General features: G+C 38.5%; 2 protein-coding genes across 12 annotated transcripts; both read right to left on the bottom strand.

Annotated features, from left to right (window-relative positions):
- Positions 1-331: 331 nt before the first annotated feature.
- Positions 332-2,770, bottom strand: LOC148788756 (uncharacterized). The gene has a single exon (XM_088878577.1). It carries the CDS (start codon positions 1,277-1,279, stop codon positions 494-496), a length of 786 nt encoding a protein of 261 aa, XP_088734703.1. The 5' UTR covers positions 1,280-2,770; the 3' UTR covers positions 332-493.
- A 212-nt stretch (positions 2,771-2,982) lies between these two features.
- Positions 2,983-17,300, bottom strand: LOC105157939 (P-loop containing nucleoside triphosphate hydrolases superfamily protein). Of its 11 annotated transcripts, none has more exons than XR_016064644.1 (23): positions 17,017-17,300; positions 16,290-16,674; positions 14,593-14,709; positions 14,388-14,470; positions 13,589-13,735; positions 13,352-13,500; positions 13,142-13,272; positions 12,890-13,012; positions 12,711-12,784; positions 11,979-12,569; positions 11,734-11,845; positions 11,476-11,613; positions 10,780-11,106; positions 10,157-10,409; positions 8,712-10,057; positions 7,635-8,034; positions 6,621-7,534; positions 6,429-6,494; positions 6,225-6,350; positions 5,437-5,681; positions 4,172-5,367; positions 3,488-3,725; positions 2,983-3,298 (listed from the first exon to the last, which is right to left on the bottom strand). XR_016064644.1 is itself a non-coding variant. In XM_011074480.3 (22 exons), the coding sequence occupies exons 1-22, from the start codon at positions 17,148-17,150 to the stop codon at positions 3,718-3,720; spliced, it is 7,065 nt and encodes a 2,354-aa protein (XP_011072782.1). In that variant the 5' UTR covers positions 17,151-17,300; the 3' UTR covers positions 2,983-3,717. The 11 variants fall into 11 exon arrangements, 7 of the variants coding, with proteins under 7 accessions (XP_011072782.1, XP_011072784.1, XP_020548200.1 ...); XR_847485.3 differs by having other exon boundaries at positions 2,983-3,292; XR_016064645.1 differs by having other exon boundaries at positions 3,642-3,725.
- Between the last annotated feature and the right edge of the window lie 1,674 nt (positions 17,301-18,974).

The following is an 18,974-nucleotide window of genomic DNA, read 5'->3' as shown; positions in this document are numbered from 1 at the left end:
GCCTAGCTACAAATGGATCCCAATTATAAAGCAGTACGTATACATACGTACAGATAATTCATGTGTTTGCTTCAAATCCATTATTAGTTAATTATATATTAGCTCAACCATGATCAATCAATATTAATAAAGATAAGCATCCATGCATTATTTGATTGAAAGTCGTTATGTATTCTATTCTATGTAGTTGTAGCTGGCTTGCTAACTAACATAATACTGTCCTTCTCTCCAATATCACACATATATATTATAGATGGCTTTGAAACAAGAATATGTAATATGAGCATGCATGACGATCAGTAAGGCTTTATCTAGAAAAACAGAATACAAATTGGATTGAGTGATTTTAGCATTCAATAGAGAAAATGAAAAGGCTAGGTCTAGCTAGGGAGAGAATTGAACGATGATGAAGTAAGTATATATAAAAAATGATGATGAGCATTACACTGCATATATATATATATATATATGTGTGTGTGTGTGTGTGTGTGTGTCATCTGCACATCTGAGGGTGGTGAGTAGTTGGGGTTAATTCAGTAGTAGTGTCGGGCGAGCAGTTGTTAGGGCAGCTGCTACTGCTCATCAACTCATCATGCAGCGTGGATATTAATATTGATGATGAATTAGCAGTTGATGATGATCCGGGTCTGGCCGCTGCCCTCTTCTCATCTTCCATCATCTTCAGTATCTTCTCAAACAAATCCACTTCGCATGGGAACTTAAGCACTCCTTCTTGTTGGAAACCGAATTCCTCTTCCGCTTCTCTCAGTAGAATCCCAAACACCTGATGCCTCAGATACTCTGTTGGGATCACAAACCTCTTCACTTCCTTCCCTACACACACCGCAACATACCCTTTTGGGACGGCGACTGCACCCAATACTCCTGCAGATGAGGAGTTGGAGTTGGAGTTGGAGTTGGAGCTGCTACTCTCCGAGAAGGATAGTGTTTTCTTCAGAAACTTAATGCTCCTGCTGCCCCCAGTACCACTGCCTGTACTATTAGTAGTGTTTTTGGTGGTGGTGGCAAGCTTCTTCCACTTCTTCAGGATCTGTTGAAGCCTAACTATCTCTCTTATCTTGTTGGAGCCGGAGGAAGACGACTTGCTGCTACTTGATGATGATGAATCCGCCATGAATAATGAATATGTGCACCTCCTGCTACTGGAAATTAAAAGATAACTAGAAGAAAGTTTGTTTTTGTTGATGAAAATTATATATATATATATATATGATTGGTGCAGTTTAATTTGGTGGAAGCATGCACGGAGCAGCTCCATCGCCAATAATATTGCTTCATATATATAGAGAGAAAAGTAAGTAGCCTGAAAGATTCCTTTCCAGTTGACTCAAACATTAATAAATTATCTAAATCTAGCTAATTAGTAATTACACATTAATACACACTTGTATGAAATAATCAATCAAGCATCATTTTATTATTATTATAATTATCATAGCAGTCGATAATTAATGTATGTTAGTTGGAGGGTCTTTTATCGGCAATTGGTTGAGATGATTATTTCTATCTATGGAATTTACTTGACCAGTACCAGTACCAGTACTATTATATATCCAATATTGATTGACCTCTCCTCCACTCCATCCTATTCCTAACAAACAAATATATATTATTATTGTATGGATGAATGGATTAATTAGTAAGTATGTCTTGAAGAGTGAAAAAGGCATTGGGCATTGGGCATTGGGCATGCCATGCCACTATGCCATCATCTACTCACAGTAATTAATAGTAGTGATCTCATTGCATATTTAATTTGTACTCTCTACTTTTGCTTTCTGCTGGATGGATTTGCATTCGCCCCTTACTTAGGAGATGGTATTGGTGGAGAAGAAGAATCAGCCTCCCCATTTCCTTCCTACACTACACAGATGACAGATCATTATGCATACCCCACCCCATTAATCAGTACCAAAAGCATGCCATGCTCTTAACTCCTCACGTCTTGTTAATAGAAATAATTAGAATGGGATTGTGTGCTAAACAAACTACCAGTTGGCAGTCATTAATTAAGACCACCGACTTAACACATAACTAGTGCGGGATCCCATCCAACTCAACTCCTCATCGGTCAAAGTCAAAACAAAAGGTAAGCGGACATGTTAGTACACATTGGTTCATGTGTTTTTAAATGAAAAAAATAACCCCAATAAACTTGGGTTTTGAAGTTAATCATGACCCTAACTCACTTTTACATCCTCATGCTTTCAAGTAAACCAAACACACGCCTCATTCAACTACAATTCGACTGCTATAAATTATTAATAATACACTTGAGAGTTTCTCTCTTTTTTTTTCTTGCAATTACTCTGTTATTTGTATCAAATCACTCGATGCTGCTCGTTTCAGATGCAAAAGAAAGATAGAGAGGGAAAGACTATAAGTTCAAAATTGAATTCCAAATTCTTCCCAAAACCAAGTCAATTATATGCATATGCATGTACCAGAGATAGAAGATGGGCGGTGTGTCGGCATCCTCGTACCAATCAACCAAATACCAAATACATTTAGTCAGGCACAGAGAGAGAGAGAGAGAGAGAGAGAGAGAGAGAGAGAGAGTTATACAGAGCCCTAGAGATGAGCATATGTTAATTGAATTGAGCCTTTCTTCTGCAACTTCATCCACCAGTGAAGTAAACTATGCAACTCAACCAAACGCAGCACATAATCCAACCACACTTAAATTACTGATTACTGAATTAGCTGCAGTCTGTGTAAATATATGCATATATATCTTAAGATCTTTCATGGGTCCCCTGCAGGGCATCTCAGTAATACATGAGCATCTAATCCTAGTTCCATCAACCCCAACATAAAACAATAACAGTTGAAGCACAGATCACGTTGATCCACACATTTTCCGGAAGGGCTAACCGGCAGTCAAATGACAAACAAGTGATGATGATGCTATCAAAATTTATAAAAAGGTATCCCAATTCAAGCAGGGGTGGAGCTCCAGAATTTAGAGGAAGAAGATGAAGATTTCTTTAACATTGTTCCATGCTTCCTTTCATTTCATACAAGGTGTTAAATACCTAACAGATAAAAGATCCATTGACGAGTGTCGTCATCTCTACCTAGCCTTAACTGCTTTTGTCTCGTTCTTTCTCACCTATAGCTTTATTTAGTAATAGTCATTAACCCTAACGGGCCTAATAGTCTGATAATTGGACTTCCTCAGAATTGGGCCATCTTCAGCTAGATTTTTGCGCTCCGCAAGAGATGCTGTGGTTGGGCCTAATGTGTTGATCGGCTCCTTTATAATTCGTTCCTGAGCCTATCAGATGATCCGCTTTTACAAGTTAAATCATGGTAAGGAAAGAACCATATCTAGCGTATCAAATCAGCTATGGAAGAAGACTAAAATGGCTTTCTATTCAATCAATATGAGCAGAAATAATGTTTCTATAGGGGCCACCACCAGTCAAAGGGACCACCTCAACTCCTGCAAGTATATTTTATGTACCAAGGGAACGATCGGCAACACGTAGTTTTTTCCCTTCAATCACTTCACTATCCAGGAAGCAAAACGAACCAGCAGAAACTCGGCGAGCCAGGTTAAATGCTATCTACTGGCCTGGTCAAACATGTACCAGTTACCTTTGGGGTGAAAAATATACCATTTGATACAGTACAACAGCATCTTCAAAGGCCCAAGGCTTCTTTAAACTCCTTAGATCTTGAAGAGTTCTCCTTCTATGAATCTGTCATATATTATACTCATGAGGATGCAGAAAGCATAAGTGAAAATCAATTAATGACAAGAGAAGCTCAAAGCATGCCAAGCACTGAACTTTTTCTGAGAGTTGAAAATGTGAAGTACCCAATGTAACTTTTCAATTCTCAATCCTAACAGCCAATTCGACTGTGTGTACTTCAAGGAAGGTATTTACAAGAAACCGCCTGTTTCTATAAAGACTCATAAGTTATACACAACCGAACAAGGATATGAAGTTAATCATCATAGAGGAGAAGAGATGTTCCTAGCAAACTTGTGATATCTCAAGGATAAGGCCAAGATGTTAACTGGAGTTTACTTGTTAGCTCAAACTCAAAGAGGAGAAAAGATACTCCTGCCAGTGACAGTTAACTCACTAAAGTGTAACTAACCAAAATTCACAAGCATGAACTAGGAAAAGGATGACCTAACCATTTATTCGCTTCTGGGGTCTGATAGGATCACAACTGGTATTTGATGTTGAAAGAGTCCTCTTCACGGATGATTTCACCGAGGATTCTGACTTCTTCGAAGATATAAGAGCTGATGACAGGAGAGCATCAACAGCCTCACGCTGTTGCTTCCTTTTCATAATTGAATCTTCAAGCACTTCAACCTGGGTAGAAGCTCCTTGTTCACCCTTCTCCTTGGAGCTTCCCACAGACAATGATGCGCCGGCTTTAACCTCCTGTAGCTTATCATGCTTAAAGGTTTTAGAGAACATTTCATCAGCTACAGGTCTCCGGTGCTTCTGGCTTCCACTCTTCACCTTCCCAGCTGACTGTCCCCTTGTATTGTGAATATCATTTCCCTTTCCAACACCAGCTTTTTTCACATTATTTTGATTGTCATTAGATCTGCAGGCCCAGCTTTTATCTCTCATAACTTGGTCTACTTCCAATTTTGACTTTGCACCCTTCAATACTTTGTTATCGCTATTTGGAATTACAACAGATGCAACCTCCTTCATTGAGACATTTGTGCCATCTCTGGAGCTTTTTTGGTCATCTTTAGCAGCATCCTTTGTTGAAGAAGAAATGCCTCCTTCACCTGTATAGATGCTTTCTGGTACAACACCAAGGCATCTTCTTTTCCTTTCGGAAGTATGCTTCACAACCTTCTTCTCTGTATTCACACATTCACTTGGAGGTTTGATCCCTCCAACTTCCTCCAACTGAATTTTCGAGGAATTTCCTGAAGGTCTGCTCTCCAAACCAAACTTGTAAATTGAACTGTACGGCTTTTTTCCGGATACAATCAATTTTCTTTGTTTGGCATCTTCCAGAAGAGCTCCCCAGCTCTGGTTTGTCTGTAATGTTCTTGCGTGACCGAAAATCCACAGAGACAGTTTGGCCCTAGTCAAAGCAACATTCATCCGTCTCACATCAGCGACAAATCCAAGACTGCTAGTGACCCTGGCTGTGTCAGAGCAGGATCCTGCTGCTCGAACAGTAGAAAGCAGCAGGATATCAACTTCTCGACCTTGAAAACCATCAACCGTATTAAATTCCATTTCGGCAGTGATAGAAGGCCCAAATGCACTAGAGAACCGTGAATGCAGAAGTGATAACTGGCGCTTATAAGGAGTTATGATACCAATTCTTCCGCCGGAGAATTCTGAGGGATAACTGCCAAATATAACTGTCTTAATCACACAAGTCATTGACAGAAGAATCACAGAGATGCAGGATAAGTACCTCATCCTAAAAAATTGCAACACTTCAACTGCAGCCTCAGCCTCAGACTCATTGTACAGGGACAAGGATGCTGCATTCTTACCACGAAGCTCCTGCCCATCAATAATATCGAAAAATACATATGGCCCAAGGCACCCAGTACCATGGAAGGATGCAGCTTTGCCAGACATCTGATCTCCATTTAGCAGCTTGCCCTCATAGAAATGCAAAGAAGGAAAACGGCATATCTCTGGATGCATCCTATACTGGTAAATTTAAAAATACTTGGTCTGTTTTCCAATACTGAGTGACAAAACAAGTAGTTCTAGCAGTAACAGAAAAAAATCAAAATGACAGGAATGGAAGATAAAACCAATAAAGGGTTTTAATGCTTTATCTAAGATATAAATCATTAATGTCATCTCAAAGATTCAACTTCTTGAGGTAGATCACATATACCAGGCTTAGTATGAAATGGCTATATTGCCATGCCCAGTGTTCCCAAAATAGAGGTTGTTGAATTGCGAGGAATCAATTTAAGATATTTATCTCACTAAAAGGACACATCAAGTATTTTGACAGGACAGCATCAAATTTAGGTTACACGTCATACTATTTTAGACACTATGTATCTGCAAGTGAAATCTAAAGATAGTCAGATTTATCTTTGGGATAAATATCAAATAAATTAGCAACACCTCCTGCGTGTAGAACTAAAATATGCTTAGAGACAGATTATTAGTCCTTTGAAGTTATCATGTGGAAAATATGGAAAGACTTAATCTCATTAAGGACTACTCTGAGAGTACCTGTTCTTTGAGCATAATTACAGGATGTCCTGCCCTCTGCAATCGTTCAAACATGCTGCATTGGAACAAGTACTTGCAGGCAACATTAGAGAGAACTGTGGCAGGAAGTTGCTTTGGATCACCAACCTTACATGAAAAATTCTCATGTTAATGATACCTGACATTCTGGGGAAAAGTGAAAAATATGTACAGTCAACTGTTTACCATGATACACTTTGTACCCCTCGATTTTAGGAGCTGAAGTGGGATCAAAGTGGCAGGTTCCAGGGCCTTAGTAAAATCTTGAAGTTAGAGACATAGTTTCAAAAGGCAGAAAAAGAAAGATGCACGAGTGTTCATGAATTTAGCAAATCAACGAGGGAATAAGGATAAGACAGAAAGAGAATAAGAAAGTACTTGAGCAGCTTCATCAATCACAACAGCATCAAATAGAGTATTCTCAGATGAACTAATGAACTTATGGCCTGATGTAGATTCAGAGCACACCCCATATAGATCTCCACCGCAGCCACTCAGTGTAGTTACCACAATTTCAGCCTCCTTCAAGATAGCTGTTCGATATTTGTGTCTTAGGACTCTGATTTCATCACTATGTTTTTTTTCTCTTGCCTGAACATTGGCAAGATCTGTATACATTGCTTTCTTCTTTTCATATAATCTCCTTAGGTTTTCTTTTAGTTCGGCATCAGACAATACCTCAGCATCTCCACAATCTCCTTCCACTAGATTTTTAGAGTCAGAATTTCCTCCCTGCAAGTTAGCCCGCTTTGATTCATAGTACCTTATGCGGTCCACTAACTTCTCTAGATTAGTACGTATAGTGGTTAAAGAATCTGCAGAAGTCGAACTCTTTTTTTCATCCCAGGCATTCCTCTTTTGCTCCCCTAGACGATTTTCGACAAGTGTATCAATAAAGAAGGGGAGAGAATTTGGATGGACAGTCTTTGCACTACCAACCCTCACGAGATATGGTTTGTATCTCTGTCCATCACAGCCATAAAGACCTTCACTCGATATTCTTGCAACTAGCTCGTCAACTGCAGCATTTGACTGAGCACAAATAAGAATCCGCCCTCTAATGCAGCTTCCTGCAGATCTTTTGTTACTTTCGACATCCTCATTTAATTGTCTAGCCAATGCTGCATCCTGCCAGGCTCTCGCAACTGCAGCAGATTGACTGATCCTTTGGTTAGTGATAGAACTAATGCTAAAAGCTGGTCCACCATTTCTTAATCCTTTGGAATCTTTCATTTGAGAGAAAGCAAGCAAACCACTAACGATGGCCACGATCGTTCTGGTCTTCCCAGTTCCTGGCACAAAATGATGAATTTAATGAGTAGTAATTGATAAATATGAAAGAAACCAGAGAGCAAAAAGAAATAGGGGGGAAAACAAATAAAAACCACACACCTGGAGGACCCTGTACAAGAGTCAACTCAAAATCCTTCTTCAAGTTGAACTCACCAATAGCAAGACTAATAGCCCGCAACTGACTGCCATTATATGATGACTTGAAAATCTGCTGCAAAGGTTGAGGTAGTTTACTAAGATTTTCAGTTCTCGATTCATATTGACCACAAGGATGATTGACAGGGTTCAAGATGACTGGAAGCAGAGGGATTTCCCTTATTGATGACAATGCCTGGAATTCTCGAAGTTGAGGGGTAATGCTCATAATACGACCAACATACCATTTGCTTCGCTCAGTAAGGAACTTTCTAGCTCGGTTAAGACGAGAACATCCTTGAAGATACAATCTGATGGCTAAGATATTTAACCTTCTTTTATTGTCTTTCTCACGCCTCTCAACCTATGAACAGACAAAAAGCATAAGCAAAATGCATACCAAGCACTGGAAAATACATTTTTGGGTAAATTGGCCAAGTTCACAGTTAAGCTAACCACACAGAGCATAACACCAACCAAAAAGCCCAGACTACTAAATCATGAAATACAAAATAAATACATCTCAAACTAATAGCAAGGATGGTAATACACTGATTAGATCATCCAACTGACAAAAGAATGTATTATCGGACAGCAAAAAGAAAGAAAGAAGAATTTCAGCAACATCATAAGAAAAACCATAAATGACATAAGCATGTAAATAATTTGTGACAACAGCAACTTCTGCAACTAATAACATTAATTAATTTCATAACAAAGACTACATCTGTTGATTTTTACAGAGAAGAATTTTGTAACTACTAGAGATCGTCATTGACAGAGCAAAAGAAGACATTCAAATACCAACCCGACATAAGTATATGACTTTGCTGAGTTGAATTGGTTCATACATAACTTCTATGACTCAATTTACCATCCAAAATGAAACTTGAGAAAATGAAGTACACCCATAAAGTTAGTTAAATGGCAACAGCACAAGAACCATTTATTTTCTGAATCGTGAATTAGGCAACCACTCAAATCATACAAGCCAACTCAAAAGCAAAAGTCATTACATAGTCAAATCCATATATTGGATACCTTTCCAACAGCGTGAGTGTCACTATTAGAATTTCTCAGTGGTTGTCTCGTAAGTAAAATGAGATCATTTTCTGACAGACTTTTAGATGCAGTAGACTCATCTTCATCATGGACAAAGCGAACAACATGGAAATCATCAATTCTCTCAACTGAAAGCACAGATAAACTTCCACAAGACATTTCTTCTGCAGAAGCCATCTCCACATAGGAACTTTGCAATTGCGCTTTGAACTCTTCCAGTACCAAGGGCCGGAAAATTTCAACATACCCATCAGGTGATTCAAAACAAACAGGGACTTCCTTTAGTTTGCCAACATTTTGATTATCTTTTTCAGTTCCAGAAGCTAATCCAACAGCCACAAAAAAATCCAACTGTAAGATGGGCCTGTACCAGTCATCAAGCCTGGGAGGTTGAAATCTTTTTGGCACTCCAGCACCCAGCCTCATAGATCCAGGTCTGTTCTCCACAGGTGAGGTTAGCTGGATAACTTGCCGTTTAGGGCCAGAAGTGCTTGGCTTTGTTATTAGTGTCTGGTGACGTCTTGGTGGCTTGAAAAATGAAAAGTTCCACGCATTGTCATCAGTATCACATACTAACTCTTTCATCGTTTCATCACTAGTTTTTGGAGGTTTTTTCAAACTCTGTTGAACATTGCTTGCAGAAGTCATCTCGGGAAAGGCATTTCTTGAATGCAGTTGAGCTGCAAATGAATCATTTTTTTCTGAATTGACAGTTCCATCAGATAGTTTTGTCAAATTTGATTTGTCTGTTGACAAGAAAGAATTGGTTACACCATCTTCTGTTTCAACTTTCTTTCTCTTACTTGCTGATGGCTCAGATTGAATAGAGGATTGAGATATTTGTATGCCTACATTATTATCTGAGCTCATTTTCTCAATGACAAGATCAGTTGAACAAGAATCTAGCTGATGATGAGACCCAGGGGACACCATCAAACCCCCATGGGTGCTGACTTCTCCCTTCAGGTCAGCTTTTAACTCTCTCCCGGCAGCATCTGTATCAGCATGATTACCGCCATATGTAGTTGCCCAACTACTGGAAAGCCCCAGATGAGCAGAAATGTCTCCTTGTTTTTCATCATCAGAAAGAACTATGACATGTTCTCCTTCCAAGTCGATCAATGATTCAGAATTTAGAATATTCATTTTTGTTTCATCAACGATCAGAATTTCGGATTCTGCTGAACAGTTTCTCCTATTCAATGACTCTCCAGAAGGTGAACATTTTGATTGACGACCAATTTTATTCAATGTAGAACCTTCATCCGTTAATGAAACAGAAAGGCGTGCTACTTGCTTGCTCACCTCATCTATTGAAACTTTTTCTGCACTCAAAAACAAAGATCAAATATCATGTGGTAATTAACACTCTAGAGATAAAAAAAACAGTGTAGGGGTAAGTGTAGGGGTAAATTAAAGCTCACCATATGAAATAAGTTTCTCAACATCAGAAATTGCTGAAGCAGATTTGTTACTGCAGCACGCCTTAATATGACCAAGCAAAAAAGCTAATGTTTGTTTCCAATACCTAACCACGACAGCAAGGGATGACTTCCCCCAATCAGCCAAATCGTGGAGCCATTTCGTGTTACCAAAAGTTTGCAACACAATGCCAGAATTTTGGGGCAGCCTTTCTAAAACGACAGGCATGACTTCGAGCAGACGTATACATGTCATCTGAAACAAGAAAAGGAGATGTGTGACTCCTCAAATAGACGCAGCAGAAAAAGTACAGAGGAACCTGGTCCTGAAGTAATTTACATTACCACTGAGATGAGTCAACTGAATAAATTTCAGGGAATAGTAGCAATTAGCAGATTATGTATTCCAACAAATACTCATTACTCAAGATTAATGAGCCAGTGAAAATTTTAATCTTCAACCATTTATGTGCTATTGGAGCTGATACATATATTTAAAAATAATATAAGATGCTCAAGGGTAAAATGAAAATGTTACAGAAACTAAATAGATCATAGGGAATGCAAAGTAAAGTATCAACAGTGAAGGAATCAGCTTAGACTCATAATTCTAGTGTAATGAAGACCTGAGATACTGTGTAATCTGTGAATGTCTTGCCTCCATCCAAGCATTTCAGAATTGACGGCCATGCAATTTCTGATAGTGAGGAGCTAAACTTCTTCCACAATGTCAAGCTAACAAATGATGAGCAATCACCATCAGAGGGTGAAGAATCAAATACAGGTTGCTTTAGAAATCCACCTTGCAAATAAAATTTTGAAATGTCGGAAACATTAGATGGATCTTGGGAGACAGTCTGAGCAGATGAATTTCCTTCTTTGAGCAATTTGCACAGGATGAAGAAGAGATGATGTAAAGCCTGAAAGTTTAACAGAACCGAATCCAGCTGAACCTGAAAAATGAGGTTGGAAACTACATTAGTAAAGCAAAATTTATTTAGCTTCTTACTAGTTTGTTACTTGAAGGAGAAAAGACAGCAACCAACTGGCCGTGGATCCAGTTTACTCGAACATCTCTCTCAAAAGTTGAAACTATGAATGACAAGAGAAATTTTGGGAAGACAAGAAACTCACTTCGGCAATAAGGCTGAAGCTTACAGTATGAGCAAAAAGAAGTACTCCGGAAAAACCCATGCCACTTTAACAGATATAGACATATAGGTGATTAAGTCAATTGATCATCACTCAGGTGGACTTCAACACTTCGCAATATTTATTAACGGTAAAACAAAACGCAGTCCCACTATATTACTACATCTTACCAATTTCAGAGCATGTCTCAACCCCAATAGGACGGCAAACAATGATGGTGGCGTGGAGCAAAGAAATTGCAGACCACAAGTAAGGCCACGAACATCTGAAACTTGTTCAAGAATACGCCTACCAGCTTGTCTGGTATTCTAAAACAATCAGTAAAATTTTAAGGCTCAACTTTAGACAAAATTCTCAATAAAACATAAAGCAGAAAATTATCATTCTCAAGAACTCAAAGCAAAACTATCATAATTAAAAACAATTACATCATTAGGATCCACAAGAAAGAGTATCAAACTATTGCTCATCATTGGTTCCCAGGTCCACTGCTTCCTAACATCTCCTTGTTCCATCCTAACAGTGTAATGAGCAGTTAACCTGCATTATTTGTCCAGATTGTGCAATTGTTAAACTCTATCATCTAGGGTGCAAAAAATCACACGTGCCCAAGTTATCATTGTCATGCTCGCATTACATGGCTGCCATGGAACATCTAACATAAGGAACTAACCTCTTGAATGTCCTAACTAAAGGCAGGCACATCGTTGAAGTTCTAATAGAGTTTCTCGTTTCTGTTCCATCCCCGCCATCATCAGAACCTGAGGGAACCTTCCACCCAAACAGATAAGAAATTTCTGAAGCACAGGTTGCCAGCCAATTCCTAACAGAAAGAGCCATTTCTGTGCTATTCTCAGGTTCTATTACTGAAAACCGAGATAATGACCAAAAGACAGCCTTGGAAAAGGATAAAGGAAGGACCAATGGATCAATTTCAACTAACACATCAAACCATAACATGGGTACACACATCCAGCTCCCATCTACCTGTGAGATCATTTTATGCTGCACAGTGAATTCTTTCCAACAACTAACATCCTTCTCTTTAATATGGAAACCAGACAAAATGTCTTCTTCGTCTTCCACATCACCATAGTTACTCGGCCTGATTGGTTTATCACTTGGATGCAACTGACCATTCAAAATTATAGAGATCAATGCAGAAGCATCAGATACAATAATGGTTTCTATAAGATCAATTGCAGGTTGTCGAAGAGAACTATGCAGCGACTGATCCTTCAGAGAAGACACAAGAGAAGGGCCCCTGTACAATTGACAGCAAGGAGAAATAGAGAATGAAATCACCAACCTAAATATACTTTCAGGTATGCGGTCACTCGTTCGAATTAGATTACTTGTCCATGCATCTCATATAGAGCTCAGAGACATGCCAACAGATACCTACCACATGTGTGCACATTCAGACGGTGGGCAAGGTGGATCCATCTTGTAACCTCGGAGAACAATGAGAAGAGCTATCTGCATAACAAGTAAAAAGGAAAAAGAAAATGGCGAGAATGAACTTTGCGTGCAACCAAAAATAACATGCTTTAGCAAAGACATCATAAAGGACAGGAGAGCAACCTGGCAAGCCTTTTTCCTCATCAGCACACTAAAATTACTGCTCACGGGCACTTGATGCAGGAGAAAGAATAAAAAATGCCTTCTTTGTTTTTCATGTTCGCCATCTTGCAAAGCTTCAAGAGACTGGAAGGATAAGACACAAATTATAACAGAGATGCATACCACACATCCGTGTTTCCAAGAAATTGATGAAAAACAGAAAGAAGAGAGCTTAGTGAGAGACAAAAATAAAACTTAACAACACAAACATACCTGCAGAAAAGGCTGGAAAAGATCAAAAATTTCTTTATGGCTTTTCTCATTTCGAGTATGGAAACACTGGCCCAGAAGTGTATTTCTCATAACACTGGGAGACAATGTAGCTCTCAACCATAGTTTACATCCTGTGCAACAAAACATTAAAACAAGTGGTGCCAAAGTTCGAATATATAAAATTACCAAAGCTAGAAACGATACGTATACCAAGCTTCTCAAAGAGTAGTCTCAGGCAGTTAACCGCATGAGAAAACTCGAGCGAATCATCACTAATATGGTTCAGCACAATACTAAGGAAAATAGGATACCGATCTACAATCCCTTCTTCAAATGCTGGAGGCTCTAAAAACCCAACCCTTCAAAACGCAAAATGGAAAATTCCTATTAACTATGAAAGAAGTATAGGTTTACACATATTGAGAAATGAAACCAGCTGCTTCCTACAATGCTTTCATTCCAAGCCATACAGTTATTCGATCCAGTTGTACCCTAGGCCTTGATGTCTCCATAGTTGGCTGCATGCCTTCTGTCTCCAATATGCAAATGCATTTCCTTAGTAAATGCTGCAATGGTTCCAAATCCGTTGATCTCCTGCATGAAACAGATTTCTCCATTTAATAAATCTTTCTATAACATGATTTGGCCATGTCTAAGACTCAACTTTGCACAATGCTGATGTTCTGGACCGTAATGATTTCACCAAATGGCATAAATGAGCACATACACATAAGCGAAACATTTTCTAACAGAAAATGATTAAGAAACATGTGGAATTGAAAATAGGCTTCACTGCTATCACAGTTCAGCCAAAGGAATATGAATGACCAAATAGAACAAATCATGAGATACTTCTGAAAGAAAATTATAGGTCATATGAACCTATAAAAACAACACATTTCCCCGAGGAAAGATAATTGGGTGAAGTAAGTTTGATCCCACAAAAACCACTTTGGAAAATTTTCATACTTGCATTAGGCATGCCCATCATACCAAAGTGAAACCATTATTTTTTTGCTTTTAGGGTACTATCAAAAAGAAAGTTCAGAATAACTTCATTTCCTATAAGAACTTGGCATAATATATGGCCTCCCAGGAGTACTTCCATTCCCAAGCTCACAAACACCATAACCTAAATAATGATCTCTGATAGAGGCATAACTAAATGAATATGAAGTAACCTGCAAATATATGCAATAAATCAAGCTAAGCTATAGCAAACTGCCAATACAAGTAAAAACGGTACCTCAATCTACCCATATGTCCAGCCAAGCGAAGACCTATAGATCGCACTCTTCTGCTTTTGAAGAAAAGCAATGCATAAACTCCCTAACGAAACAATAAGAAATGAAGAACCCATAGTTCAGCAGGACCACTGTAGGAAAACAGAGCAGGTATACCAATGAAAAGAATCTGAAGGTCAAGTAAAAGCAACTGAGTTGAATTCTTACCGGATACTGTTGATATCCATCTAACGTTAATTCGTGAGAATTATCAATTGCTTCAATAAAAATCTGAAACTCTGTGGCCAAGGATTGATCATCCAACAAGATGGGGAACATCAAAACCTTTTTCTCAGAACAAAGAAGAATTAATAATGAGGCCATATAAAATGGCATCATGTAATTGATACTGACTAAGGAAGAATATAACTCTAATAAACAGGCAATGAGCATGAAGCATCTGTCCATTATTTTTCTTGCTCATGCAGAATGTTTTTGAAAAGTTCGAATTTGGCCGAAAAATTCATAAGGTGTCCTGCCTTTTCCATGCTTTCAAAATCTAGAGATAAAATGTTTTTGAAATGCTTGGAAAAACACTTCATAGCGTCTACTAGAAAAATAAAAATCAGAGAACATAATTTGTATTTTCTCGTACTCGAGTTCCAATTAACAAAAAGGGATAATTACACTGCCCTCCCTGAGTTCTGGTGTAATTACACATAGATGAGTCAATTAGGAGTAGATATGAATTTTTATTCATTTTTTTTTAATATCAACAAATTCAGTGGATTTTGACTAACGGAGGGTCCTATTTGTTAGACGGGAAAAAACAACAACTACTAGATTTAATTTCCCAAACCACATGGGGTCTATGTGTAATTACACTCCACCTCAGGGAAGGGCAGTGTAATTAAACCTAACAAAAAAGCACGACTAATAGAAAGTATGAGATCTTGAGAGAAGAATCCCATTTAAAATTCAGTAACTGAATCATGATGTGCATGCCAGCAGCATAATATGGTTAAGTAGGTTCAACTAGGTCAGTTGATCTAGATATTTGAATCCATAAAGGTTCAGATTAACAGAATTAGTAAGCAAAACTTATCAAATATTCAGTATATTTGCTGAGTGAGAAAGCTGTTGGTGCTGATAAGTTTTTGGCAAAAGATAAGGGGACACCGGCCATTATATACCCATGCTGTAATGTTTTCAGCCAAGTAAGAAGTCAATATCATAAGTGCAACTCCTTGCTCTTTATAAGAATCTAAAAAATTAAGTCGTAGAATCGGCGGCAATCATGCAATATGCATGGAAAAAACAACAATCAAGAGTTGACCAGCAATGCATTCTGAGATGGCAGCAGGGCAAAGCAAGAGGCAGAACCATATTCCATACAAAATGTTGCATCAAACCAGATGATATCTATTGTATGATCTTGCAAGTTTGTGGATACTATCTAGTTGATCATACAGATAAAGTAACCCACACCAGTTTTTTTACTTTCTTAAGGGTCTAGAGAGTTCCATTTGTGTTTCATTATACAGTCCATGTTCTTTTTTTGGTGAAGTTATGTTGAACCTTTTTGCCATTGAAACTTTACTTACAATCAGAAGCTTATTGGCTTATCATTATCCACATCCATTTTGCGGCTCCCAATGTTGCTTTTTAGCTGTTCTGACAAGTTGAATACTTCTCTAATTCTTCCAAGTTCCTTTTCACAAAGACGCTTGGTGAGAACTTAGATTATATTTGATTCCTGAGTAACAAGCATAGCAGACTTTATGATATTTTCAATCTCTAATAGAGATTAGATTAACCATCAAAAAGAATTGATGATAAGTTAGTTCAGCGAGCGTTCATATATTAAAAAGTACAAAATGACGTAAACCAAAAAGGCAAAACCAAGAGAGAATGTGAGTGAGTACCTCAAACATAACACTCACAACTTGTGCATAATCATGTCCTGCGTCATACTCCCCTTTTGCTATTCTAGCATTAAGATCCTTGAGGTGTTGGCTGATTCTTTCTTCATCAAGCATACGCAGCACGTCAAGAAGAGGACTTATACAGCTCTCCTCATATTCTTTATCATACATCTGTTGTGCTTGATGATGCTGGTGAATGCATAGAGTGCAACTTGTTATCTCTTGAGAAATTCTATTCCATAAAAGTTTGAGAGGAGAATCATGGCATTCTTCCTTGAAATAATTGTAGAATGTTTCCAGAAGAGGCCCCATCAGATCCCAGTAACCACACCAGACATGATATTCTTTTGGCAAATATATCAAGAAGTTGAATGCATCTGAAAACCTGGATATGGAGAATTACCAGCCATCTTTAGCACAAATATTAATGAAATAAATACAAAAGTGGGAATATTGGTCACACAAATGCGACCCTTGTTGGCAGCCAAGTTGTTGCAATTTAAGCTAAAAGAGAAATTGATAGAGCTTGCACAAGAATGTTTGATACTGGGTCGTTAAAATGGAAGACAGATTAGGCAGAAGGTCTGTTGTTGAATAAGTGGTGGTTGTGAACATTGATACTCGTAATGTAACAGGCAAAATTTTGATAAAAGCGAAAGGAGAGAGAGAGAGAGAGAGGGGAATCCAGTGTACAAGTGATTGAAGAGAAAAAGGAATGAGAGGGAACCATTGCTCTTTGAGCTGGCGCAAACGACGACGTTTGAGGGGATGAACAGAAGAGAGGCTATCGTCATCGTCTTCTTGTTCAATAACACTCCAACGCTCCAACAGTTGTTGTCTGGTGACCTCCTTCTTCACCATATGGAAGGAAGAAATAGGGTTTTCGAAACGGGAAGAGATGAGAGGGAAAGAGAAGGAAGCAAAGAAGCGCAGGCGAGGCGAGGCGGGGATTATGCCATTCTTTTTCGCTCTATTATATATATATATATATATGTTTCTCCACTTCCCAGCCCCCGCACCTTGCCAATATATAATATCCAGGTTTATATACTAGTATACAAATTTTTGCACATAAAAAAATACACCAATTATTATAAATTATTAGTTGGACGCACTTTATATATGTACAAATTTTTAAAAAAAAAATAATCGAGTGTTTGATTGTGATAAAAAAAATTTGGATTAAATGCAATTTTGGTCCTCTAACTATAGCCAAATACTGTTTTAGTCCTTTAACTTATTAGAGTTTGGATTTGGTCCTCTATGTATTTCAATTGCTCAATTTTGGGACTTTTTTAGCCGAAAAATTACCCAAACCGCTGGAAATTTCCATGTGGACATTTAAATTAGGGCTGAGATATAATTGGTTAGTTTTAACTGATTTGGCAATTTTTCGAATTAACAAAAAAAAAAGGAATGACGTGGACGCTTTCTCGCCCCTCTTTTCACCGCACCTTCTCTCTAAATTTCCGACCAATTTTCGATGAATCACCAACACCACCGATATTAGTCGACTTCCCATCACCAGGCGAACATTTCCCCTCCATCAATTTGAAGTTTCATCGCGATTTGACGTTGGGCTCAGGAGGTGACCAACGCGACTTTCCATCGTCAATACATTGCCGTCCGAACGAATCACCATTGCGCACCACCACCGTTGGATTCCTCTCATCAAGGCGAGTCGAACGACACCTCTCCCGACCATTTTATCAACTCCTCGACGAGATCAGTTCTTTTAAAGTTTCGCGACACCGCCACCTTTGAACCACCATCAATACGCCGTCGTTCGAACGAATCACCATTGCGCACCACCACCGTTGGATTCCTCTCATCAAGGTGAGTTCAACGACACCTCTCCCAACAATTTTCATCAACTTCTTGACGAGATCAGTTCTTTTAAAGTTTCGCGACGCCGCCACCTAAACCGTCGGATCTCCGCCGTCCGAACGAATCACCATCGCGGACCACCACCATTTGACTCCCCTCGCCAAGGCATTTTCAACGAGACCTCACCATCAATTTTCATAAGATTTTTTACGAGATCACAATAGTGGGAGTTTTCGACCGCCGCCGTCCTTTGCCTCACCAACACAGCAAGAGGTCTCCCTTTTCCCTCTTTTTCCACGTCACACTTAATATGCCATGTCATTCGTTTTTTTTAAATTCAAAAAATTGCCAAGTCAGCTAAAATTAACCAATTATATCTTAGCCTAATTTAAATGTCCACATGGGCTCCACGTGGAAATTTCCGGCGAGTTGGGTAATTTTTCGACAAAAAAGGTCCCAAAATTGAGCAATTGAAATACATAGAGGACCAAATTCAAACCCTAACAAGTTAAAGGACTAAAACGGCATTTGAACCAAAATTGCATTTAATCCAAAAAAAATTATAATATACTCAAGAATAAAATTATGTGATTCGACTACAGATGGGGTATGTATTTGGGGCCATTCATATCATAACAAATGATGTGGACCAATCTTTGTAATTTGGGATAATGGACAGCTTAATCTTAAATTGGAATAGTTCACAGACAGTTTCCAATCCATTGGAGTTTTGAATTACAAATTACAAAAGTTAAGGGCATAAATGAACAACCTTTATCCCTTTTTTATTTTTATCATGGGATTGGGATGTTTCAAAAACAACAAAGTGAAAAACTATTCCATGGATCATCATTTTGA

This window comes from Sesamum indicum, linkage group LG3 (assembly GCF_026168435.1).
Source record: "Sesamum indicum cultivar Baizhima isolate 11 linkage group LG3, ASM2616843v1, whole genome shotgun sequence".
NCBI classification, from domain to species: Eukaryota; Viridiplantae; Streptophyta; class Magnoliopsida; order Lamiales; family Pedaliaceae; genus Sesamum; species Sesamum indicum.
Note: the sequence above shows the minus strand (reverse complement) of the source record. Positions and strands in the feature narration are given on the sequence as shown.